Source organism: Amyelois transitella, chromosome 2, assembly GCF_032362555.1.
Source record: "Amyelois transitella isolate CPQ chromosome 2, ilAmyTran1.1, whole genome shotgun sequence".
In the NCBI taxonomy this organism is placed as follows: domain Eukaryota; kingdom Metazoa; phylum Arthropoda; class Insecta; order Lepidoptera; family Pyralidae; genus Amyelois; species Amyelois transitella.
The window spans coordinates 10064331-10089422 of NC_083505.1; the positions used below are offsets into that span (position 1 = coordinate 10064331).

General features: G+C 34.8%; 3 protein-coding genes across 3 annotated transcripts; 1 reads left to right on the forward strand and 2 right to left on the reverse strand.

The window, feature by feature from the left end:
* The first annotated feature begins 7836 nt into the window (after nucleotides 1-7836).
* On the forward strand, nucleotides 7837-12299 carry LOC106143589 (plasma kallikrein). The gene is made up of 8 exons (XM_060954397.1): nucleotides 7837-8047; nucleotides 8253-8482; nucleotides 9106-9281; nucleotides 9602-9720; nucleotides 10498-10698; nucleotides 10946-11175; nucleotides 11486-11658; nucleotides 12152-12299. Exons 1-8 carry the CDS (start codon nucleotides 7837-7839, stop codon nucleotides 12297-12299), a joined length of 1488 nt encoding a protein of 495 aa, XP_060810380.1.
* A 9047-nt stretch (nucleotides 12300-21346) lies between these two features.
* Nucleotides 21347-24832, reverse strand: LOC106143590 (trypsin-5-like). The gene is made up of 6 exons (XM_013345718.2): nucleotides 24594-24832; nucleotides 24035-24125; nucleotides 23735-23839; nucleotides 22605-22733; nucleotides 21663-21808; nucleotides 21347-21500 (listed from the first exon to the last, which is right to left on the reverse strand). Exons 1-6 carry the CDS (start codon nucleotides 24830-24832, stop codon nucleotides 21347-21349), a joined length of 864 nt encoding a protein of 287 aa, XP_013201172.2.
* Nucleotides 24020-24832, reverse strand: LOC132904348 (trypsin Tyr p 3.0101-like). Its single transcript, XM_060954401.1, has 2 exons — nucleotides 24594-24832; nucleotides 24020-24125 (listed from the first exon to the last, which is right to left on the reverse strand). The coding sequence occupies exons 1-2, from the start codon at nucleotides 24830-24832 to the stop codon at nucleotides 24020-24022; spliced, it is 345 nt and encodes a 114-aa protein (XP_060810384.1).
* Nucleotides 24833-25092: the final 260 nt, after the last annotated feature.

Genomic DNA, 25092 nt, shown 5'->3' on the forward strand with positions numbered 1-25092 from the left:
ACGTGTATTTAAACGAGTGTTTTTGTAAGAAATCAAATCATTATTTTTTACCAGTAGGTACATATAATAAAACAGTAAAAATATTTTGTCTGTACATTTAGTATTTTCGACTGAAATGGATAGAGAGACACTTAGAATGAATAATAGAAAGCAAAAATATTTTTTTTTAATTTCTTGTCTGTCTGTCTGTATGTATGATCACGATTATCTCCGAAAGTACTAAACCGATTTACTTCAAACTTTCACCAATTGCTTTGTTTTAACTCAGAATAACATTTAAAGTTTGTTTCATCAAAATCGGTTCACAAAAAAAAAAGTTATCGACATTTGAATGAACTCAAGGCATCAGTATGCCTGCAAATAAGTTACGAAATTAAAAATTCAAAGTCATTTATCATTATACGACGGCATTATACCTATAACATATAAATATAAGTGAAAGGCGACTAAGGGATGGGCTTACAAACTTGGGATTCTTTTTTAGGCGATGGGCGAGCAACCTATCACTTTTTGAATCTCAATTCTATCATTAAATCAAATAGCTGAACGTGGCCATTCAGTCTTTTCAAGTCTGTTGGCTCTGTCTACCCCGCAAGGGATAAAGACGTGACCATATGTATGTAGTCTACTTTAATTTCGACACCAACGCAACGGCTTCCATGGTCCAGTGGTTAGCCCGTGAGACTGTGAAGTTGGCGGTCCAAGTTCGAATCCCAACAATTACAAGATATTTTTTATTATTAAAAATATATTTTTTTTTGTATTGTTTGAGTATTTTATGTAAAAAAACTGAAAATCAAAATACTACATATAATAATAAAACGGTAAAAATATTTTTTCTGTACATTTAATATTTTGACTGAAACGGATAGAGAACTTTTTTTTTACATTTTTTGTCTGTCTGTATCTGACTGTATGATTAAAATTCAACTCGAAATTTACGCGGACGAAGTCGCGGGCAACAGCTAGTTTATCTCTAAACCAACCACCTCTATGATATATCATCAACTTCTATATGAGACAGTCAATATATAAACCTTCAATATTGAGGTTTTGAAATGATTTTAATATTAATTGTAGCTTGTAGACAATATTGAACAAAATTAATTACTGAGTGCTGAGAGAATATAAACCTTCGGCTTCGGCTTCGGCCGAAGGTTGTGGCGATAGCCGATTAATCGGCTTCGGCTTCGGCTTCGGCCAAAAATAGACCTTCGGTCGGACACTATAATTAATTACATTGTGATATGATTTGACGTGTAGACACTTCACTGAGAGAGAGCGGCACTGTACATGTCAAGTTTCAGAAACGTTTTGCTCAAATAATGTATAATTACAAGATAAGTTTTGTTTCCATGCCGCAATTAAAAGTACTTAAATGTTTGGTTTTACAATAATAGAATTATTGGTTAGATGATCGGCTATGTTTTTTCTTTTGTGTGAAACAAACAAGGTTGTAAAATAAAATGAACAAAATAAAGCTGAGAAATTCCGAAATAAAACGTTGCTTGTGTTTCTACCATAAAAAATCGTTAACACCTGTTGTACAGCTGATTCAAAGTCACTTTGCAGGGAATGCACACAACGTGTATGCGCATTTAAGTAGGTTGTACGAATACGTGTTTGTGCTATAATGTTGCTAGTTTCCTAGGTGCCTTATATAGATTTGTAAACTTACGAAATCTTAATTTACTATTAAATTCACATGACAAGAAAAAAATCGTCTAATGATCATGTATCAAATTACCCATTTCCTGAAATATAATTCGATTCGTTTAATCACGGTTATCACCAACGTTTTGGTAGTGGTTAAGGATACTTTACATATAAGGCTACGCATATACTGTTAAGTCCACTAAAGCTTAAGAACCATATGAAATTTGTATAATATTTCTTTTCGGCCTTTTTGCTATGTCAAAATAAAATTAAGTGTGCTTCTCTTTTTACGCTGATTGTAATAGTCTTGAGAAATGTTTAAAAACTTGGGATTCTTATTTAAAGCACCTTGTCCACTTAATACATCTCAATTTCACTATTAAGTAACTCAGCTTAACAACAACTGGCGTTTGACTCTGGTGACCATCCTCTGTCTTTCCCATGAAGACATGATATGTGTGTATGATTCACATGTAAATACGATGTGAAGAGTGCCCCCATTCCGCCAGTCCGGTCGATTACTGTCGGAGCCTAGGTCGACTGGTACACAGTGATCGAGGCTGTCAAGAGTTTTGTAAACTAATCTGCTTTACTTATTAGACAAGGCATGAACGTGTACGTGAATAAAACATTTTAGTGTAATTGAACTTTTGCAGGATATTTAAACATACATACATACATACATAAACTCACGCCTCTTTCCCGGAGGGGTAGGCAGAGACTACCTCTTTCCACTTGCCACGATCCCTGCATACTTCCTTTGCTTCTTATATTATTTGCTTATTATTCCTTTAATTCTTTTGATATTTAAAAATAGAATAAAAAAGGGTATTCTTTTCTACTTTCCAATATCCAGCAAAAGATTATACAAAAATTATACCTTATACTTAAGCCAAGATAATGCAACAATAGGAGGCTTTATCGCATTATGCAATCTATTCCAGGCAACCTTAACATTGTGTGAGGTAGAATTAGGTGTGGAGTAGTTACAGAAAGTTCTGTTTTGAAAGGATATTTTGTTTCAATATTCGTCGATCGGCAAATTTTAACTATAAGAAACGAAATATTTGTCAATAAAATAATATTGACTTTTAGATTTTCTTTCCGTTCTTTATCAGCAGAAATGTCGTTGTACCGAAACATCTTCAATTTCTTTTATGAGTGCATTTGGTGCCATTCCAGATTAAACTCGGTCGGTCGGTGTTTGTGAAAAGTTTTTCCAATATTTCGAGAGCACTCAAGGTCGGACTTTTGATTTTTTTGCTCGTAAATTTAGATTTATACAATTTATATTTAAGCAGGCATTAATTATCTATTTGTGTTGACTGTTCGACTTTGGTTATCTTTAACGGTACTTATATTAATTAGTTTGGTACAGCTCACTTTTATTCTATTTAGATATAAAGGTATTATTAGATTTATAATGAAAAAATATAGAGTATCGCCAAATAAGTATCGCAAAGGGACTTAAATAAATAGGACGCATTCGAGACTTAATTCGGAGGGTGATGAAATAAATAAATTAAAGAAGATCAAAGAGAAGAAGAGTTTTAAAAAGATTATAACGTGCTGAGGATGACGTCGAGATAAGTAGAATACAAATATTTTGTTTAACAAAGAGTATGCAATTAACTTTTATCAATACCAGCATAGCAATCTGCTCTCTGATTCATGCGCGTCTCGATTTGTGGACTTTGGATGGTATTGTACATAGTATGAGCAGCAGTCATTGATCTGAACACCAGAATGATATTAAAATATCTTATTATACCGGCGGATTTAAGGAAGGTAAATATAACAAATAGAAAACTTAGCGACAAAGAAATTTATGATAATAGTGATTAAGAACCTTATTTTTGTATAAAAGAACAACAGCATAGTTCTAGGTGAATATTTTATGATACGTTTACCAGTACTTGGGTAAATGAGTATTACTGACCGACTATTAAAACGTCGATTCGCTACTATAATTTATTTTCCTAATGTTGTTATTTTGTCTCTACATTACTTTTCAACATCTATACACCTTGCTACATTATTGAAAATAATAATATTTTTATTAGTGAATAATCAGTATAAGGCTGCCTTAAGAATCACGGTTGCTTGACTTGTGTTCAAATAAAGCAATTGAATCGGCCCGGCAATAAAGCAGAGAAAGCCTGATATTCATCGGACCAATTTTCAGCCAATTGAGCGTATTAAACATCGCATCTTCATTTATACGGGTTCCCTTACCTCTTTATTTTACAGGGTTACCAACCACGGCTCCGCTTGTAAATTATTTACGGACTGTTTAAATTATCGCTTCGTGAACAAAATTGTCATAAAACTGTAAAAGTATCGCCGAACTGTGAAATTCACGAAATATTGCTTATGTATACATAAATAAATAAATAAACAACTTGAATAAATACGAACAAAACAACTTGATGTTTTACTGCCTTTTGTGTGGTCTTTGAAATAATACTCTTGTTACAGGATTGTACTCGTAATATACCAAGGGACAGTTCCATAAACAACGATTTCTTGCGTTCCCTCTAATAGAAACAAATTACTTACGTCGTTACCACCAACAGAATAGTTACATTACTCGTACGTACATTTAAGTATTCCTTATTTTATGTGATTGTTTCTCAAAAAAGAGATATTGTTAGGTAACTTTTTTAATATGCCTGTTATGAATCAATGATATGGTGCTTTACATAGCACTGATAATAACAACGCACATCTTAACAATACTAGATATTCTTAATTCAAAAAGATTGTGTTCATCCCTGACAAATAAAGAGGTGGCTTGGCATGAAATAGGATTATAAGGGGATGGCTAGTCACATTTTCTTCTTTAACACTGCAAGTAACGTCGAAGTTTGGTCACCTAAAATGTTAGTAATTGGAAACCAAAATTCAAACAATTTTAGGGAGTGTAAAAAACGTGTAATAAATTGTTGTCACCAACAACAGATCCAGGAAAAAACTTTTCTAATGAGATGTTTCAAACAAAGCACACCGTATACGTTTTCCAATTAAGAAAGGTTAACAGTACATCGTGTAGAGCATCTGCTTACAAAGAAAGGAAGCTGTACAAGTGATGCATTAATATTTGTTGTCCTCGAGGGCCGACACAAAGGCGCAAAGCTGTTTGTATGACGCAGTGCAGACGCGTGTCGGCTGCACAGGGGAAATACGTTTCGTGTTTCTTTTAATTATTAGTTAATGATTATAAAAACTTTTTGGTGAATTTCATCATGAAATTTTAAACATTCATAATGCTTTAATTTTAAATGTTCTATTTTAAATCTCTTGTACCGATATTGCACATTGAATTTACTTACTTGAAATGAGAATTCGTTTCCAAAACACTTACCTACTATCAGGACGGATAAAATAAAGGTTTTTATTGCCAAAAAATACACAAACATATAAAAATTCCCATTATATTACGCAGCACGCTATTTCAACATTCATAAGATTTCTCCTTTCTCCCCCTTCATGTTAGGTACATAGGTAACTATCCTTTGAATGTCGGGGGAGATGCCCAGTCTGCTTTCTACGGAAATAAATTACGTCTAGACTGTTTCAGCTGAGATTCGACTGCATATTGTTGAACATTAATGGATATTTTGATGTAAGTCTAAGTAATAACAGTACACTTACGTAGTACGTGTTAAAATAGCTTAACATTGATGTTTTGAAATAGTTGTTATTAGGTAATTTAACAAGATGACTCTAAATTTCAATAATGATGTTTTAAAATGCATTGTTATTATCAATGTAATAAGGTGATAATGCACCTGTTTATTTGAAGCTTTTATAACTTTAAACAAATAATTTATTATTTAAATACAAAACTTGCCTATACAAGGTGATTATAAATTGAGTCTTCCATCATCGATTTCAACTGCATTACTAGTCTTTTTACTCGTATTTTTCTGCATCTAAAGTCAACTCTGGGCAAATTAAATTATGTTCGTCCAAGTCTAAAGTAGATAAATCAAAATACTGAGGCGGCGGAAAATTACAACATACAGCCGAACCATATTCATATGTATAATGATCTTTAGGAATCGTAAAGAATCACTAAGAGGGATTCCCATGGGATTATGCATCCTAAAGTTACTAACTTTGCGTATATTTTATTATGTATTTCATATAAACCTAACTGTATACAATTGTAAATATGTATGATAGTTTAACGATGCGGACTGAAATTTAGCCACGCTTCGCGGTCATGTAGTATAGGTAGATGTAATGCACTCGCGTTGCGTTCATAATCCCTTCCGAGGTTCTTCCTCTTCTGAATAATACACATTGTTTGTCATAATGTCCTTTATTTTGACTCTAATTAAAAATAACACGCATTATCCTATATATATCATTTACTTTCTGATTTATTATTCCTATGTAAATAAAAATAGTCTTTGAGACTTATTGCAATTTTCTCTCGTTATTATTTTTGCCTTTGCCTTTCACTCCGTAAAAGAGGCGTGGATAAATATATGTTACTATTTGGAAAGTCTTTTTGGCACATTACGCGACAAGTTGTTTGGGTTTTGATGACGAAGCTCTGAAATCAATAAGTATTGAGGAAACATTACATATTTCATGAAGTTTTCATTATAACTTCTTTGTGCACTAGTAGAATGTAGATCTATTTTGGCGGCTAATCTGTACGTCTTCCTACATATTTCGAGATTGCTACTCGGCCAAGGCGCAGCTAAATTTAAAAAGCGGCAACGTCTTTAACATTGGCTGTTTATATTTATTTTGCGGCTTCATTCCATACCAAATTAAAACTACTGAATATTTTTTGACACAATTTCCAAAAAGTTTATTTATTTATATTTTCTTTCTTTTGTTTGAGAATTATTTTTATCTCGTTGACTTATGATATAAAAGTTGGATATTTTGTTTTCTATAGATAGATGATCGTAATTATCACTTTATTTCATTATTACATTTAGTTTTCACCGAATGATAAGGTATAGTTCAGCATTCATATGAAATATGATTTCATGAAAAGAGGCTGCTTTTATTGGTACCCATCAGAAGTATAATATTATGTCAGAAGTAAGTATACCTGTATGTATAGGCGCCGTATGCTCCATAATCATTAGTGTTTCCCATAACAATTACAAATGATTGATTATCTGCAACTTACCCCGACTTGATGTCATTAAAATTCATTTAGTCAACACAATTCTTGATCGCTTTTGAACATCCACCAACAAATCAATAGACACCTTTGTTTTGGTCATTTGAATTCAAAAATTTCACGCCATAATTTTGTATAATTTCGTAATGAATGGATATTGAATTATTATGTTAAAATATAGAACAAGGGGGTAAGAAAGGGGTTAATTTGATAAGGGAGGTGTAAAGCAATAAGGTTATGTTTAGTTGCGTGGGGCGGCCACGCGCGGCGCTTCCATCGGCCGGCAGTGGGTGACTGAATTCGTGAAAGCGGGTTTCAGCTCATTCAAAAGTGTACTCTAAGAACATTCCCAAATTTACCTTTTCACCCTCGCATGAAGAAATCTGTAAGAGTAAATGAGACGGCTTAACTCGACGTTGTCGATTCAACCGAGAACGCCGTTTGAATTAACAGGTCACTTACAAGTTGTGATTGCAGTATTATATTTCCTTATTTTTTTTATTGTTATGAATTTTCTGTTAAGTTTTATCGAAAGTCATTATATTTTTTCTCTTTATCCCATTTTTAAAATGTTTTATGAGAGAAGACTACAGTAATAGCTTATAGCTTAATTTATTTCAGATAGGTAGAGGAAAAAGGGAGTAAGTAACCAGTGAGATGGCAATTGACAGAAGTAATTGGAAAAAAAAACTAACATACTGTGCCGACCCCACATAAAAAGTGGGAAAAGGTAACGACAAAAAAAAAGTGATTCAATAATTTTACGACCACAAAACATTAATCTTAATAAAGTTTATCATAACTTTGTGTTTGTCACAGTAGTGTTCAATTCTAGCGTTTAAACTATTTGAATCTACTTGTATTTCAATACTTCTGTTATCTAAGTACTACCAGTCATAATTGCATGACCAATAGCAGTTCCAAATCAATCAGAGAATTATTGCCTCGGCCAAATGATTATTCTTTTAGTTATGTTCATAATTACTAAATTCAATACTGCGTATCTACATTTAAAGGATATGGGAGAAATGTATAAAAATAAGACTGATGATGATATAGTCATTTTTAATCTAGTAGCAGGTGGTAAAAGAACTAATTTAGCTCAATACCCTTTTAACGTAAAGTTTTTGAATTCCTTAAGCTTGTGTGGAGGCATAATAATTGCGACAAAACATGTACTCACTGCTGCACATTGCTTCGATTCTAGCGAAGAAATCAATGAAATGCAAGTAATATCAAGTAAGTAGAACACTTTTGAACTGTAAATACGCAATAAAGGGTTGTGAAAAATAATAAAAGCAAAAAGATATGAATAAAGCAATATAATGAATTGATATAAACACGGTGTATTGTTTATAACTCTCATTTCATCTCTGTATCTTCCCAAAATAGAACCAAATAGTAATTGCTACATTTCGAATTTGGATGAAAATATCTTTTTCAGATTCCGAAAGCACTTATAGTTTTTCAGCAGTATTTCATGACGTTTGGCATTTTATGATACACGAACAATACGGTGTTGGAGATACTTTTGCAAATGATATTGCGGTTATAATAATTCATGATCAGTTCAAATATGGTGCAAGAGTCCAAAAAGCTATATTGGTTCATCATAATAATTGGATGTCTGAAAATGAAACAAATTTTATAGTAGCTGGTTGGGGTGATACTGAGGTACATTATTTTTATCTTAGATATGATTTTTATTCTCAAGCCTGATGAACTGTCGATGATATAGAAAAAACAAAACAAGCCCAAATAATAATATAATAATATTAGTTTGTAATTTATTGATTATTGTAACGCATCCTCAATGCTTTTAACTGCGCTGCCTCTTTGACTTTGATTTTCCTTTTTATTTTGGTTGACTGGAAGAAATCCCGATTGGGATAAGTCCGCCATTGTACATATTCTTTTATATTCAATGACTGTTCTGATTTTGTTATATTTATTTTTATGTGCAATAAAGAGTTTACAAACAAACAAACAAAAAATAATTTTAAAGAAGTTTTAGATATAGATAAGATTAAATTTACTTTAGTAACAATAATTTTGTTTTCAAATTACATACTTTTTCATAAAAATTGTATTTTTTTATTAGAGGATGTTATTTCTTATCTGACTCTTTAACTTTATAGTCTCAATAAAATAGGTTCATATTTCCGGAGAACTGTTAGGCTATGAGCCAATCAGTGTACGTCAACCTGATCTGCCAGTTTGCCTTCTCTACCTGGAACCACTATACCCAGCGGAGGCGAAACAAAGTTAACTGATATATGATTTTTGTTTTACCACAGAATGATGGTGAAAGTAATTACCAGACCATGAGGGAGACTGAACTAAGGTTCATCTCTCCGAAAAATTGCTCGGCTATGAGCCAGTCGGTGTTATCTCCTGACGTGTTCTGTTTGTTTGGAGACGGAAAGAGAGACACGATGCGAGGCGACTCCGGAGGCGGTGTTCTTTGGAATGAGTATGCTTTTAGCAAATACGATTAGAGATTAGAATTTCCATCGCTACACATACAGTTGAATAGGGAGATTTCTTGAGGATATTTTCCTTTCTGTAAGAGTATCCATTAGCAATTAGGCTATGTAATGAAATGAATAAAAGCATAACTCTAACAGATTCATTGGTACATATCCACGATAGGTTTAAACCTTTTTTTGTCAATTTTGCATATCTCCACCGATACTATATTTGATATTAATATTTGATTATATATTTGACTATATTTTATATTTGATATTGGGTAGCCCTACTGGTCTTTTTTAAAGTTTTATCTAATTTCAGCCAAATTGTTGGGATCACATCACATGGGAAGAGTATTAATGTACCAGGCATGTACGCGAACGTGTTCTACTTCTTGCCCTGGATAGAAAATGCTACAATGTCATTGCACAAAAAATTCTGTCGATTCCACCATATTAATTCTACAAATCATCATAAAAATCGTGTCTATTTAAAAACCCTGCAGAAGCTGTGATCGTTTGGAGACCTTAAATTTTGGAGAATTGTTTATAATTTCTTTTTTATGGTAATACCAAATTATATGTTGTCTGAAAAATAATAGCTTCGCCCAATAAAATCAAATTTGATTTAAACATCCAGGATTAGCATTAACTAATAAGGCAGGAACGGTTCCAGAACGAATTACATTATTTGATGTATCCTTAAAGCATAACTAAGTCACTGTATATAATTTATTTCATACTTTTTTCTACTTAGTTTCCGAATAATAAAATTTATATTACATAAAATATTTTCATTTTCAAATCACATGATGATGTTATGGTTATTTTTTGTTAATTATATAATCAGATTTAAGTTTTTATGTAGTTCGTTTTCATGATATTAATTAAAAACTCTGACCAAAATGAGATGTTATAATTTTGACATCTTATGTTTATTAAGTAGTATCATTTAACGAAATTCTCGTAAGCCGAGTTGACGCTCAACACCTAGGACCTAATAATGGTTTCAGTATTTTCAAAGCATCATAAAGCAATATATTTTAGAGCTAGTTGATTGCAAGTACATAATTTGTTATCGCTCATTACGACTAAAGGCAACGTCGTCTAATCACATTAGGTATTGTCGATATACGCTTAGGATCAGTGGGATTATGAAACATTTTTTAAAATTTTGTTTAATAGTAAATTTCATAGAAAATACAATTTATTTCACAGTATTAGACGATGATGTTGATAAAAAACACCCAAAAGTCGTAGGAGGTAAACCGGCAGATTTAAAAAGATATCCTCATTCGGCCAGATTCTATAATGATGAAGCTATGTGCGCTGGAGTTATCTTTAGCAGTTGGAGTGTTTTGACTTCTGCCCACTGTTTGGATCACAACGACGATGTTTCGTTTATGGCTGTAGTAGTTGGTAAGTGCAAAGTGATGTGGTGATTTGATGGCCAATCAAAATCTGAGGCATAAGGACGGTTCTATTTAATCTTCTTATTTCTTCGTTTGACCTTGTGATATGCGATAATTTATTGTCCAGTAGTCATAAGATAAATAAAAATATGCAGTTAGTTATTTTTTTGACGTTAATAATACTGTTTCTTGGATCCAGTGATAGGAAATCAAGGAATTGAAACTGGATCTATTGTTTTATATTCTTTTGTCAGGCTCCCAATCTTTGGCGGATTTTGAAGGACAGTGGGTGGCAGTCACTAAGGCAGTCGTGCATGAGAATTATAACATCTCAGCCCAGTTTTCCTGTGACTTGGCCATTTTGTTTGTGGACGAAAAGTTTAGGTTCGGAGATACCGTTCAGAGGGTTATTTTAGCGCAGGACGATCAGTGGATGAAGCCTCATGAAGGAGGATTTCATGTTTCTGGTTGGGGTCGCACATCGGTATGTATTTTATTTAAATTCCTCTAATTGAGGCTTCGCTCCCGTGATTCCCACGACATTAAAGTTTAGAAAAATTTCAGCTTAATTTCTTAGGTATATAGGTAGTTTTGTTTTGACAAAGCGTTCAGATGATCAATTAAAGCAGCTTCGTAAACTGAACAATTATTTACCTTACGCTAACAACATCTAACTGTTAATACTTTAGTCTCGACTTGCTTGATCGCATTGACATGAAGGGCTTGACTGAATGAATTATGACAAGGTTTGATACCCACAAGAGTTGGTTATTAAAACACACAAAATCTTTCAGTACCATGGTAAAGTGTCACCCGAGCTACTTATGACTACATTACACTTCATTGACCGCGCCAAATGCGAGAAACTGAATGCGATTAAGTTAACGCCAGACATGTTTTGTTTATATGGCTCTGGAGAAAGCGACGCTTGCAAGGGAGACTCTGGAGGCGGTGTCATCTGGAAAGGGTAATTTATTTCCAATTTTTCCAGCTGAACGTGGCCTTACAGTATTTTCGAGACTGTTGGCTCTAGAGAGAGCCCTAATTATAAATATGAGTGAATGTAAGGATAATAGTAAGGTAAGGGAGAACTATGTGTCAAAGGCACATATGTATGTAAGTAAGTAATATTTATAATGTTACAATTTTCGAGTGAACCAAACTCTTAATGTGGGTTCGGTTTTGCTGCTTTAGGCAAAAAGTATCGTTGATTTTGGGTACCGTGGCGTACTTACGATTATGTATATATAAGTTGGTAGTATTCATACATTTAAGAGCCGACATATTTAACTCGCTGGCTTAATAATATAATTGAGTTTTGTGACGATATAAAATTAATTATATATTTGACAATATATAACGCATGCCCATGATTTTTACTATTAAGAATAAAAGTACTCGCATCTACAATACAATATACACTCATATTAACTCTCAAAGTTAATTTAATCTTTTTACAGGATGTTAGTGGGCATTACCTCCCATGGCAACGGCGGGTGCTCACAAATCAATAAACCAACTATGTTTGCAAACATGTGGTATCTCAGAAACTGGATCAAAAAAAAAGTTAACACATTTGTACGGAAGAGCTGCACCAGTACCAGTTAGAATAACTGAAGGGCATGCGCTCTGTGGAGTAAGAAAAGTAGAATACGAGTAGATATTATATTAAAACGTAATATAAATAATTATAGTTTATTCTTCATCATTTTTATGTTAGTTCTGATTAAATGATCACCTCTCTGGAGGACCCCGTGGTGTGCCCTTTGACCTGGATCCTGGATCAGGTTAGCCAGGTTTTTACATGAAGCGACTGACGTTTGACCTCGAACTTTTAAGGGGAACCTAAACAATATTAAACTATGGTTAAAGCTGTACTAAATAAATGTGATTAGTCCCTAAGTCGCCTGTTCATGTCATTATATACATACATACATACATAAAATCACGCCTCTTTCCCGGAGGGGTAGGCAGAGACTACCTCTTTCCACTTGCCACGATCTCTGCATACTTCTTTCGCTTCGTCCACATTCATAACTCTCTTCATACAAGCTCGGCGGTTTCGGGTACTTTTGACCTGACCCTTTACCAGGACGTCCTTAATTTGATCAAGATACGTTCGTCTAGGTCTTCCCACTCCGACCTTTCCCTCCACACTCTCCTTGTATATCTGCTTAGTCAACCTGCTTTCATTCATCCTCTCCACATGACCGAACCATCTTAACATACCCTTTTCTATTCCTGTAACTACATCTTCTTTCACATCACAACATTCCCTTATCACGCTGTTCCTTATCCTGTCACTCAATTTCACACCCATCATACTCCTTAACGCTCTCATTTCCACTGCATTTATTCTGCTTTCATGCTTCTTTTGCCATACCCAACTTTCACTCCCATACATTAATGTCGGGACCAACACGCCCCTGTGCACAGCCAGTCGAGCCTTTTTGGATAGTTTCTGACTGCTCATAAAGGCATGCAAAGCTCCATTCACCATGTTCCCCGCGTTCACTCTCCTTTCAATATCACTATCATACTTGCCATCTGATGTAAACTTTGATCCTAGATATACAAACTCTTTCACTTGCTCCACTTTTTCTCCTCCAATCAAAATATTACATGCTGTCATTTCTTTCTCCATTTCAAAAACCAGTGTTTTAGTTTTACTTACGTTCACTTTCATTCCTTTCTCTTTTAAAGCTTCATGCATACAGTTTACCATCTCCTGTAACTCCTCCGCTGATGACGCCAGTATAACCTGATCGTCGGCATAGAGCAGACATTTGACGAGTAACTCATTCATCCTTAATCCACTTTTAGACTCTTTCAAATCTGTCAGACAGCTATCCATAAATAGGTTGAACAGCCACGGTGACGCAACACATCCTTGCCTAACGCCTTTCTCAATCTTAAACCACTCAGTGTGCGCTCCGTTTATCCTGACACAAGCACTCGAATCCTCATATAAGGATTTCAGTGCTCGTATTAAGAGACTGCTCACCCCATGCATAGAAAGTGCTGACCACAATTCATTCCTCTCAACTCTGTCATAGGCCTTTTCCAGATCTACGAATGTGCAATAGACTTTTTGACTCTTGGCCAAAAACTTTTCGGCTATGCACCGCAAGGAAAAGACCTGATCAGTACATCCCATTCCCTTTCGAAATCCCGCTTGAGCATCCCATATTTTGTCATCAGTTTCATTCCTGACTCTATTAATCAATCAATCAATCTTAGCATACAATTTGCCGACGACGCTAAGCAGGCTTATACCACGATAATTTTTGCAGTCCAGCTGTGACCCTTTTCCTTTGTAAAGTGGCACGATAACAGCCTTACACCAATCTTTTGGTACTCGGCCGCTTCTCCAACACAAATTGAAAAGGCAGTACAACTGACTAGCTACTACGCCTTTTCCTGCTTTAAGCATCTCGACCGACACTCTATCACACCCAGCAGCCTTTCCCGCTTTCATACTCTTAAGTGCTTCCACAATTTCGAACATTTCAATTTCGCCTTCCATCTCATTCTCTTTTTCTTCGCTATAGCAGAAATCTTTCTTATTTCCTTCCTTTTTTTCAAATAAACTTTCAAAATAGTCCTTCCATATCTTTAGTACACATTCTTCTCCTTTCACAACGCTACCATCCTGGCATCTGATCCTAGTCAGCTCTCTGGTTATAGTATTTCCTCGGGCTGACCTTACGGATTTCCAGAATACTTTCAGATTTGACTGAAAGTCTTCTGATAGCCTTTTATCAAAATCCTCTTTATACTCTTCTTTCTTTCTAATCACAGCTTTCTTAACCAAATCTTTCATTTTCTTATATTCCTTACGTGCTTCATTCACATCTTCATCTATAACCTCTTGCATTCTTAAGTTAGCTTTTGCTGCTAACAAATCCAGCCATGCTTTCTTCTTTAATCGCACAAGTTCTTGCACATCTTTACTCATCCACGCATTTTTGTGATTTTTTCCTTTCCTTCTTCTACTTACACCACACACTTCAACAGCTACTTTCACAATTCTTTCTTTAAATTCCTTCCATCCATCTTCAATATCGCTCATTTCCTCTAAATCTTCAAATTCATCCTTCAGTCTATTAATATACTTCTTACCTACATCCATATCTTGCAAATTTTCTACTTTTACTCTTTCCAAAGCGCTGGTTTGCTCCCTTACCCTGTGCCGCCAGCGATTGAAGATACCCCTTATCCGGGATATCACCAGTAAATGGTCCGAGTCAATGCCAGCACCGCGATATGCACGGGTATCCAGCACTTTGTTCTTCAATCTTTCATCTACAATCACAAAGTCTATCATACTTTTTAAAATACCTTCCACTCTTGTGTAGGTGTGGATCTCTTTATGTTGAAACATTGAGTTCGACACAAAAAGATCCCACTCTAGACAAATTTCTAATACACTTCTTCCATTATCATTCACCTTTTCGTCACCAAACGCACCAAGCACCTTTTCATATCCATCACGCTTTACACCCACCCATCCATTAAAATCACCTAACATAATAATCTTCTCATTTGGCTTGGTAACTTTCAATACTTCTCTTACACTATTCCAGAACTCCTCGTTTTCGCTTTTTGCTGATGTTGTACCCCTCGAACCCACATCCCAAGGTGCATAAACACCTAGAACGAAGAATAGAATAGAATAGAATAGAATAGATTTATTTTCAAAATTGGATACAAGGTATCACTTATTGACGTCACATAACTTAAATCTAATTATAACTACTACCGCTTCCAAAGCGCATGTGTAGAAGAAGCGGCGGAACAAACTACACTGCAGCATTTTCATAGGACGTCAATTTACAAATATAGATCTCTTAAATCTAAATCGTGGACGAATGCACATTGTCTACATTAAAAAACATGTATGAATGCAGAACTGATTATGTCAATACGAATATTTCGTCAAATAAAATAAATATAAAATAAAATATGTACATACTGTACAAATTATGTCAAGATCATGTCAAAAATACACAAGCATTTAAGAGGCCATTATGTCCAGCTCGGGCCACACATGTTTATCATTAATATAATCATCGGTGCTGTAATAGGCTTTCCTACAAAGCTCAACTTTAATATACTGTTTGAATTTTCTATCATTCATTTCAAGAACACTTTTTGGTAATTTATTATAAAATCTTATACAATTAATCAGAAAAGATTTCCCTACCTTAGCCAGCCGATGTGCTGGGATCGACAACTTGTAATTGTTCCGCAGTGATCTACTAGTACATTCACCTACTTTTTTGAAAGAGTCTAAGTTTTTCCTAACATGCATGATGTTATCGAATATGTATTGGGAGGGCAAAGTTAAAATATTTAGGTTTTTGAAAAAATCTCTAAGGGAATCTCTTTGTTTAAGACCGTAGATATATCGAATTGCCCTTTTTTGTAAAATAAAAATAGTTTGTATGTCTGCTGCTGATCCCCAAAGCAGTAGACCATATGACATTAAACTATGAAAATAACTAAAATATACTAGCTTAGCAGTTGCCACATCCGTCAAATGCCTAATACGACGAATAGCGTATGCTGCAGAACTAAGCCTTTTAGAAAGTTTTAAAATGTGAGCATGCCATTTCAAATTTGAATCTAATGTTATTCCTAAGAAAGTAGTACTATCAACAAAATCTAATCTTTTACTACTTATACTAATATCCACATTTGCCTGCCGCACATTGGGAAGTGTAAACTTAATGCATTGGGTCTTATTTGCATTTAACAGTAAGTTGTTGATTGTAAACCAGTTAGAGATGGCGGCTAAAGTGCTATTCACATCATCACAGATTTCGCTACGGCGGTTCATTTTAAAAATTAGTGACGTATCATCTGCAAACAACACGATGCCAGTCTGTTTCTCAATCATGCAAGGCAGGTCGTTGATATATATCAGAAAGAGAAAAGGTCCCAAAATGGAACCTTGCGGCACCCCAATTTTTACCGTCGCTCCTTTCGATTTTGTGTTATTTAAATCTACCGTCTGTAATCTATCACTAAGATATGATTTAATTAGTTCAACGGCAGCAGTATCGAACCCGTAATGAGCGAGCTTGAGCAGAAGAGTTCTATGATCTACGCAATCAAATGCTTTGGTCAGATCGCAAAACACTCCGATGGCATCCTGTGAGTCTTCCCATGCATTGAGAATATGAGTGACAAGAGCCACACCTGCATCTGTTGTACATTTCCCCTCAGTAAAGCCGTATTGCTGACTATGAAATAATTTATTAGACTTAAAGTAACGCTGCATTTGATTAAGCATGATTCTCTCGAACACCTTGCTCAAAATTGGTAAAATTGAGATTGGTCTATAATTACCAGGATCTGATTTTTCACCTTTCTTGAATAATGGAATTAGTTTACTATACTTCATTAAATTTGGAAATATCCCTTGGTCAACACAATTATTGAATATATAAGCTAAGTCCCCAGCTATAATATTTATAATATGACATATCACAACAGCCGACATACCCCAATAATCCTCAGACTTTTTCAGATTAAGTTCTTTAAAGGTATTAATAATGTCAGTAGGGTCAATATTTAAGAATTTAAATTTGGAACTGCAAATGCTGACATTATTTTTAAGTAGTATTTCAGCTTCATTAGGGCATGAGTCAATATTAGAAGTTAATTCCAACGGTATATTTGTAAAAAAATGTTCAAATAAATTTACTATTTCTGTTGTAGAGGTAATTTTCCTATCATTAAATATAATTTCATTAATATTTTCTTTAAAATTACTTCTACCAGTTTCCTTGTTTATAACACTCCAGGTTTCCTTTGTTTTGTTAGGAGCATTACTTATTTTGTTTTTAATGAACAAAGATTTTGCATGTAGACATACTTTTTTGAAAATTTTTGAATAATTCCTAACATGGTCTACGAAGCCGCTTTCAAATCGATACTGTTTTTGGGCATATAAATCGTACAAAGTCTTTCTACTTTTGTAGATGCCAACAGTAGCCCATTCATTGAATTTAAAGTTATTATTACATTTCCGTTTCTTTTGTATAAATGTTTTAGAGTACGCGTCTGAAATGGTAGTAAATAACTTATTATAATGACCATTAGGATCGCTGCCCGTGTAAGTTACTGCGCAAATTTTATTCTCTAAAGAACTTGTAAATTTATTGATTTTATGGGCTGTGATAGGTCTGCACATAATTAATCCATCACGTGTACTACGTTTAGTGGAAAAGGTAACTAATTGACCGCAGTGATCAGAGGGTAATTTACTAAATACATTTTTATTATTTGGTTTTTGTTCACTAAAAACATTATCAATACATTTAGCAGATGTGGCAGTGAAGCGGGTTGGTTCCAAGAAGGCATTATCTAAGTTAAAACATTTAAATAGGTTAAGAAACTGTATTGTCACTGTGGAGCTAACTAATATGTCAATGTTAAAATCACCGCAAACAATTACTTTCTTATTACTTTTTGTAGCTACTATTAGAACTTCCTCCATTACATTCAGGAAATCCATAATACTACTGTTGGGTGGACTATAAATACAAATAACAATGTGTTCCTCAAGCTCGGCACAAGATACCTCAACACAGCGCTCAAGAGAAAGTCTGACTATGTCATGGCGCTCCTTACAGCGATGACCATTTTTAACATATATTACAGAACCGCCTCTGATTGCAGACCCTCTCCTGAAGCAGCTCACCGCATTAAAATTGTTAAGACTGGGCATCAGCTCACCCTCCAAGATCCAATGCTCAGTCAAACACACCATATTAACATCCATTTTTTCATTAAATAGATCAATAATAAGTTCTTTGCCAGGAAGGCCCTGTATATTTTGGTGTACAATTTTTAATTCATTTGTCCTTCCTTTTGTCCTGTGGTTTAGTTTAAACCACATGTAGCGTCCACAGAATCATCATTACAAAAATTTAATGATTCTGTAGATTTTGTCAGATTTTGTAAACAATGTAGTTTACCACAATGTAAACTCGTCCATTCTTTTATGTTATTTGCTATCAAAGTAGCAATTCTTTTTTTATAAAGTCGAGAAAGATAAATATTATCTTTAGTCAAAAAACAATTTTTTATAAACAAATTTGTATCAAAAAATACAAACTTGTCATGACGACATGACATATTATGAACAATATTGTTCATCAAATGAATAAATTTATTCTTCTTTGGCGTCTGACAACTTATATAGGGAAAAGCACAAAAAATTATTTTACCTACATTTAAATTATTCAGAGTTCCTAGACCCTGAATAAGGTCTTGTTTACTAATATTTAAACTGTTTCCAACCATTATAACAATTGTAGATGTGTTGCTCAATTGTGTGTTTTTTATACAATTAATAATTTGTGAGTAGTTGGAATTGGGTAGACAATAATTTATTATATTTGATAAATTCTCACTAAACAGTTTACCCATGTTGCGTCCTATGCTGTCTGAAAAAATGACTGTGTTCTGGGGGCTACACATATCAACACCGACACTCTCCGGCATACTATCAGACAAGCCCCCAAGACATGGGGAGGGAACTACGGTACTACTGATACTTGACCCGTTAAATATTCCACAGGTACATAAGTCTCCTGCGGATTTAATCATTTCCTCAATGTAATTAGCATCTTTAATTAATGATTCTGTAGCCATGACATGATCGGAGATTTGTCTGAGAGATTCAGTATTTTTTTCCAAAAGATTGGATACATTTTCCTCAAGCTGTGAGATTTGTTCCGTTAAGGTCTTGGTGTCAACACTATATAACTCCTGACTTTCCAGCAATTTACTTTCAGTTAATTCCAAACAAGAACACATATTTGTATATATTTTGATCCCAGATTTTATTATATGGGACTTTTTCTTATTAATGTTCATTTGGATTTTATTCTTTTTAATAATTTTATTTAATTTTCTGATTTTTCTGCATTTGTTGTGACTTAACCGAATAGCTGTAGATTGTTTATTAATTTCACATAGTGAGGTCTCACTTGTGAGATCAATTACTGAGTCTAAGAGAGGAGCGGAGGTAACTGAAATAATCTGGTCAAACATATTATTGACCTCTAAGGACTGCCGTGATTGTTCATAAAGCTCTATTCGTCTTCGTGCCTCTCCTAGCTCTTTTTCTAATTTAATATTATGTCTAAGGACATCTTCATAAGAATCACTACATTGCTGGAAATATCCTAACTCTAACTTAAGCTGGTTTAACTGCTCAACTAAGTCATCACATTGTAATTTACTTTCTGTTAAACTTAAATTTAATTTTGTGTTACGATCAAGTAAACATTGAAATTCCTGTTCGTTCTGTTCCCTTTCCAAAAGTAATCTTTCCTTTTCTTCTCTCTCCGTTTTGAGGTTGAGAAGTGCTGTCTTCAGCTTGAGTTCAACTTGGCGAACAGTTACAGCACGGCTTGAGGTAGACATATTTAACAAATATGGGACTTATGTACAATACAGGGAACAGGACGAATATAGTTTTTGATTTAAAAGTGCTTGTTAAGTTTATAAACCAACTTACCTAACCTTTCAAGATCTACCTACTTAATAAATATTAATTATTAATTATGGCTACCGTCTGGATGTGTGGCAACAGAAGAGTCTATAAAGTATACCTGATGGTGTACACTACGATAAACGATAGGATTAACTACAAAAACAGACGAACTAACCTTTGTTTACGTTATAAACCGGCAACTTCTTGACTACAACTTTCACCACAAATTACCCATACAAAACTATATATTTCTTAACAAAAAAACACTATAACACATTTATTATTATATTTTCTTATTTAACATTTAAATTATAGTAAGTTTTAGTGCTTTTAAACATTTATTTCATTAAATTTATTGCGGAGCTATAAAAATGACAAGTGAGCTCCAGTGTTGCCAGAGGCCAAAAAAAGATCCGAGTCCGAGATCCGAAGATCCGAGTGATTCCAACTTTCAGCCTAATCCATAGAAGACGAGGGCTGACACACTCATACTCATTCACGCACTCAGCCATTCGTGCAGAAAGAATTAGACCGACCCCTTGACAGCCTCGGCTGGTACTGGAAATTCCAGACCAATACGCCGTGTAAGGGCCGTGCTGCGTCGCGTCGCATCCTTTCCGCTTCGTTTCATTCACGCACAACACATCCAACGTCTTTCATCCATCATCTGGCATACTTCCTCAATCTTATCCTTCATTCCTCCTCTTACATTCATCGTCGCAAAGCGGCTTTCAGCAGACCGCATACCGCTCCCGCCGGGAACGAGACGTGATGGGGTGCGGACACCATCGCCGCCATCTAGGTGCTCTTTCAAAAAAAAAAAAAAATTTGCATCCATGCGATTCCCACGAGACGCTAGGGAAAAATTTTGTCCGCCCCAGCAGAGCCCCGCATGCCAGGGTAAGGCTAGCCATTACCTGGGGGTCGCCCAACCCCATGGCGGAAGTGGCACGCTCGAGACTAGGCTCGCCCCTAGCCATGCAATGGAATATAAATTTACTCTAATAATTAACCAAACCTTAGATAATAAGTTTCAATACAAGAGTTACATACCAGAGGGGCAGGCAGAGGGTTTATCTTTCTTACAGTTATTGAGCATTATTTATGTTTATTTATATATTTATTAAGATTCTACGTTTTGTTAGATATATTGCCGATGCTCTGGTTCAAGGTGACGCTCAACCTCAAGCTCATACGTTTCAGAAGTTCCGTTGGACTCATACGAGGCATAATCGCTTAGTGGTTCATCAATACAGTGTTTGTTCAAGAGTTTTTGGCTGTTGAAAATTATCCACCTGTAAAAAATAAATCTGTGTATTTATTCGTATTTATATAATCATCTTCACCGACAATGTCGTCTTTTGTCCCTAACGAGGTAGACACAGGAAATGGTCCACACGGCAGTCGCTCTCTCATAGTCTATCTCTTATAAGTTAATTCTTTAGCTTAGAAAATACCTGTGAAAGTATGAGATGTTGGTGAACAAAGCTATGCACTCCGCTTCCTCGTTGCTGGTGGCTCCGTATGATAAAATACCCACCAACACATCAATGCCATTGTCTTTATATAATGCAGAACCACCATTATCGCTAAGGCGATATTCCTGAAAGAAAATCTGGGTGTTGACTAGCCGTGTGCTACCCTGTACTTTGGAATAGGACTACTCCTTCCCATTAATGATGTAAAAATTACCGCGGGATTAAGCGCTCATCCATCTAGCTTCCATTGCCGAAATAACAAAGCTGCATTTTTTTCCCTATAGATTGTAAAAGTCAATCAAGGAAAAGGCTCACAAACTTGGGAGTCTTTTAGGCGATGGGCTATCAAGCTATGACTAGGATGTGGCCTTCTAGTCTTTTCGAAATTTGTTGGCTCTGTCTACCTCGTAAGGTATAAAGACATCTTCTTCTTCATGGTTCATCGTAACCATTCCGGAGAGGAGCCAGGGGTTGGCCTTTGATAATCAATTCTGGATTGGGCAAGTCTGGATTTTACACGAAGCGATTCCCGTCTGACCTTTACCCTCAACGTAAGAGCAGCGGTTAGTAATCAAACTAATGTACATAACTCCGAAAATAGTCATTGGTACATAGATGCGAAGGGATTCGAACCGGTGCCTTTATGCGCAACACGCGTTTTAACCGCGCACTTTACCGATTCGACCACCCATGCTCTTATTAGTATTAATAGTTATTTAGGTCTGCCTAAAGACGTGATTATATTTAATTATATTGTTTTTACTAAATAGATGGTAAATAAGCTTATATATGATATATCTTTTTATACTGGTCTGTGCCAATTTTCGAATAATTCTTCACAAAGGTGTAAATTCCCAAGAGTCACACAAATAATAGATGTAGTAAAATTTATTACAAACTTACTATACAAATTTCACTTACCGGTTGATATTTGGCACAGTATTTTGATTCAGTTTTCAAATCTCCGTACTTTTGATGGCATACTTCATCACTAGTTACTTTCATTTCGGATACCAATATACGGTGTATGTTCTTCATACTAGATAGATTCTGTCAAGTCGATAAGTTCAGAATAAACAGGTTGTCATGGTTTATATTCAACTAGAGCCATGTATGTAAGGAAATAAAAAAAAAATGAAATCTTTGAAATATGATATTATAAAGTAGTTGATATCGGGAGATTTAGCTCTGAAACAACTCTGGGTACAGCATAAACATGTGTAGTTTATATATTGATAATATACGAAGTACTTATAATTATTGTGCCGTGTGGTTCCCGGCACCATTACAAAAAAGAATAGGACCACTCCATCTCTTTCCCACGGATGTCGTAAAAGGCGACTAAGGGATAGGCTAATAAACTTGGGATTCCTCTTTTAGGCGATGGGCTAGCAACCTGTCACTATTTGAATCTCAATTCTATCACTAAGCCAAACAGCTGAGCGTGGCCTATCAGTCTTTTCAAGACTGGTGGCTCTGTCTACCCCGCTAGGGATATAGACGTGATCATATGTATGTATAATTATAAATAAATTAAGGTTTCTGTGGAAACTGAATTGCTTTCTATTCCAGACCGAAACATCTCCAATCTGTATTTGTTTAGCGCCATCTACTGAAGAGCTGCCGTACTAACTTCCTAGTTAAGGTTTTAAGACGCTGAAAATATCTGCTTGTTAATAAGCAAGGTTTTGTTCGTTTATATTCATGTTATGGCTTGTTTGATGTTTGAGAGATGTCACTCTTATTAAAACTTAGGCCATCTAGAAAAAATTTCAAAGGTAAAAAATATCGCAGTCATAACTATTTTAAAGTAGAGGCCGCCCGCGACTTCGTCCGCATGAAAACCCTATCAATCCCGCGGGAAGTCTGGAATAAAAAGTAGCCTATATGTTATTCTGGGTCTTTAGCTACCTACATACCAAATTTCATCGTAATCGGTTCAGTAGTTTTTGCATGAAAGAGTAACAAACATCCATACTGACATCACAAACTTTCGCATTTATAATATTAGTAGGATAGGATATATTATTTAAGGTTATTAGTTAACTTACGTTCCCAGCCCATCCAGTCACATCCAAGGAAGTGCCAACACGAATGGCAACTTCTGGTTCAACTATAACTACCTTTTTAGTATTTGGTCCAAAATTAACATTCCGCTGGAAATCGTTGAAATTAATTTATTTGATTTTTTGGAATATGAATACTCACCTGATGCCGGATGTTGTGGCTAATTTTTTTTCAAGTCTGTATTGGACACTGACAATAAAAGGACATAACTAATAACGGATTCCTGTTGTTTAGACTCGGCATTAATTAAGAACTACCTAGATATAATATTATTGCAATTTAACCTCCAAAAATAATAAGGCAATGTCGTTGTTAAGAGGCACTTCATGGTTATAATATTCATGAAATTTTTTTTCAAGGACTGGGATAACTTGCCTGGAAAATTAAAAAAAATATTATTAATAAGATTGTACTCTTAAATTAATGCGTTAATATTTATGTGTACTAACAAAAGAGTGTTTGTAAGGAAATCTACTAAAGATATTAATAAAAAAATCACATCATCATTGAAAATAATTGTTTAAATGTAAAAGATCACTAGTATTTTTTAATGACAACTGAAATCAGTATCTTATCCGTGTGGTTCCTGATATTTGAAAAAGACCACTTGATATCTTTTCCATTTATGTCGTAAAAGGCAACTCTAAGAGAAAGGCTAATAAACTGGGGATTCCTTTTGTATTTGAATCCAGATTTCATCACTTCCGCCAAACAGCTGAACGGGGCCTTTTAATCTTTTCGAGACTGTTGGCTCTGTCTATCCGCAAGGGATACAGACGCGTTTATATGTATGTATATATGTGTCTATGTATAATATATGTGTCTTAGTTTCCAATACTTTACCCCATACTAGTGATAGTATTCGCGCCAACTTTTACGGTTACTTTCGTGCTTCTTTTCCGGAAGCAGCTGGCTACGGTCAGAACTATCCTGCTGAATATGAGGCTTCCAGAACAATACACGCTGTCGTAGATCACCAGAACTTGATGAGGAACATCGGATATCTTCACCGCGTACTTATTTCGTGGGCCCATGTAAGAGTATAATTCTTTGGATTGAGGAAGATATTTGTAGGAAGTCATCGATGTAATGCGAAGGAGTAGAAGCAAACTGAAAATTTAAATAAAATAACACTTTTACATACCATGCTGCAGAAATTATTGGCATGTAATGTTTTCATAGAAATAAGAGGTATTAAAATCTCACTAAAGTTTCATTATACAATGGCATGAGGTCTCAATATGGTCCCATTGAAAGTTTGCCTATTGACTGAAGTTGTATTTCAAAATGCAGCAGTTTTACATTGAAGGAAACACTTCTTTGATTTTCTGAAGACGTATGT

What these genes read in the sequence shown, in the direction of transcription:
- LOC106143590 (XM_013345718.2), bottom strand. Translation starts at nt 24,832, where the DNA reads ATGACTTCCTACAAATATCTTCCTCAATCCAAAGAATTATACTCTTAC. An exon ending in AATACTATCACTAGTATGGG is followed by an intron (nt 24,126 to 24,593) that starts GTAAAGTATTGG and finishes TTAATTTTCCAG; the next exon opens with GCAAGTTATCCCAGTCCTTG. An exon ending in AACATCTCATACTTTCACAG is followed by an intron (nt 21,501 to 21,662) that starts GTATTTTCTAAG and finishes TATTTTTTACAG; the next exon opens with GTGGATAATTTTCAACAGCC.
- LOC132904348 (XM_060954401.1), bottom strand. Translation starts at nt 24,832, where the DNA reads ATGACTTCCTACAAATATCTTCCTCAATCCAAAGAATTATACTCTTAC. An exon ending in AATACTATCACTAGTATGGG is followed by an intron (nt 24,126 to 24,593) that starts GTAAAGTATTGG and finishes TTAATTTTCCAG; the next exon opens with GCAAGTTATCCCAGTCCTTG.
- LOC106143589 (XM_060954397.1), top strand. Translation starts at nt 7,837, where the DNA reads ATGTATAAAAATAAGACTGATGATGATATAGTCATTTTTAATCTAGTA. An exon ending in TGAAATGCAAGTAATATCAA is followed by an intron (nt 8,048 to 8,252) that starts GTAAGTAGAACA and finishes TATCTTTTTCAG; the next exon opens with ATTCCGAAAGCACTTATAGT. An exon ending in CTGGTTGGGGTCGCACATCG is followed by an intron (nt 11,176 to 11,485) that starts GTATGTATTTTA and finishes AAAATCTTTCAG; the next exon opens with TACCATGGTAAAGTGTCACC.